The 2026-nt window shown below is 33.0% G+C and overlaps 1 protein-coding gene across 1 annotated transcript; it reads left to right on the plus strand.

The window, feature by feature from the left end:
• Positions 1–233: 233 nt before the first annotated feature.
• On the plus strand, positions 234–1517 carry LOC107301991 (selenocysteine insertion sequence-binding protein 2-like; the record flags this gene model as incomplete). Its single annotated transcript, XM_015831132.1, has 2 exons — positions 234–379; positions 1274–1517. Coding segments are annotated over 2 exons (390 nt in total), but the record flags the coding sequence as incomplete, so codon positions are not given.
• Between the last annotated feature and the right edge of the window lie 509 nt (positions 1518–2026).

Below are 2026 nucleotides of genomic sequence, written 5' to 3' on the forward strand. Positions count from 1 at the left end.
GCATAAATAGTTGTTCCATGCTTATATAAATGTGTGTATGTGTATATTTTAAAGCAAGTATTTAAGCCATTAAATTACTGATGCAGTTTTAAATATACAGTTGGCATTTTAATTTCTTCATGCTTGTTTCAAGAGCGGAGGAATCATATTTTCTCCCATGTACATACATAATGTTTTTAACTTTCTGTGGATAATCTGAACGTATATGTAATCAAAATTATTTTGTATATCAGGGCATCAAGTTATCAGCAGAGGTCAAACCATTTGTCCCCAAGTTTGCAGCAGTAACAGTGGCATGGTCAGAACCCGCAGAAGCATGTGTCTTTCCTGGCTATTATACTACATGCTACCCATATGTTGAGGAGCCATCAGTGAATAAGTATGTACCCTATATGTCTCATTTTTGAGGAAACTATTAATTTCCCAAGTTCTTGAATTTAATTTCTAAGTAGTTTGGTGAATTATATTTATTGGTTATTTATTTAAGCAATTTATATGGCTCCCCATTTCAACAATAATTGGTTATTTAGTATTTTAGGCTACGGTATTTAATTTATTTCTTATGAGACACTTCAGAGTTGATGTGTCAACTTCAAAGGCCTTTTTCTCATCCCTAAATGTCTTACTTTATTATCTATGGAATAATAAGAATAAGAACCGAATTTAAATGGAAAGAGAAGATAATTAAGGATAAAGAAAAAACTCTGAGATATCAGTTCCTTTGTATTTAGATTGTTTTGCTGTTGGAACAAAAATATAGCTTATATCCTATTTATATAAAATAATTCATTTCCAAAAAACATATAGATAAATGTTGATACTTTTACAACTTGTGATGTTCATATTCTGTTATATATTGATCAGAAATCTAAACATCTAGTGCTAGCATTTAGAACTGAAATATTTTCCAATTATCCTCTTTTCTTTCTTGGTATATTACTGCATGCAATATATGGAAGAAATTCTACATCTGTAACCTAACACATGTATTTTTGAATTTCATGAATCAGCTTTCATTCCATATTTTATGTCATTTTATGTTTATTCCTTCTCAAAAAAATCTTAGCAAAATAAACCAAGTGTTTTGTTATAGCTTTAAAAAGCCATGTCTTTACATTACAATTGTTTTATAATTTGTTACATTTGAATACCACCCATATTATGATATAAAATAAAAACATACTTCTACAGTGGGATTATTTTCCTACTGTAAAATATCGATGCATTTGAGTAACCTGTTCCGCTAAAAATCAATATGCTTATTCTGTTTAAGACAACAGCTATATATTGAAGAAGTATCATGGGACACCTCCACCTGTCTTTCTCAGCGTGCATCTCAAAATCTTACAGGACGTGCTTCTCTTGAAGAGTACACCAATTCTCCTTATTCTCTTACTGCCGCACCAAATACACGTGCAGTTTCCAGCTTCCAAAGTCAGAACAGTTCTACTAAACCGGGTAGAGAGTACACCAAACAGACTTCTTCCATCAGAAAAGAAGGTGCTTGTTTTCCCAGGGTAAGCGATAAAGGTTTAGACAGCTATTTTCTGTCTTTCTGTATTCTTGCTCTTGCTCTTGATATCCAAAGAAGGAGGCATACTGTTGAACATTGAACATTGCCTAAATGAAAACCTGTGGGCCTCCTCCTGGTATTCTTTCTGATCCTTAGCTGTCCTTGGATTCACAAGTAATGACTGCGATAAAGAGCAGGACAAGAAGCAACGGATGGAAACTGATCAAGGAGAGAAGCAACCTAGAACTAAGGAGAAACTTCCTGACAGTTAAAACAATTAACCAGTGGAACAACCTGCCTCCAGAAGCGGTGAATGCTCCAACACTGGAGGTTTTTAAGAAGAGACTGGACAGCCATTTGTCCGAAATGGTATAGGGTTTCCTGCCTGAGCAGGGGGTTGTACTCGATGACCTCCAAGGTCCCTTCCAACTTTATTATTATTATTATTATTATTATTATTATTATTATTATTATTATTATTATTATTATTATTATTATTATTATTATTATTAT

The sequence above is a fragment of the Protobothrops mucrosquamatus genome, unplaced genomic scaffold (assembly GCF_001527695.2).
Source record: "Protobothrops mucrosquamatus isolate PMUCROS unplaced genomic scaffold, P.Mucros_1.0 scaffold21921, whole genome shotgun sequence".
Lineage (NCBI taxonomy): Eukaryota > Metazoa > Chordata > Lepidosauria > Squamata > Viperidae > Protobothrops > Protobothrops mucrosquamatus.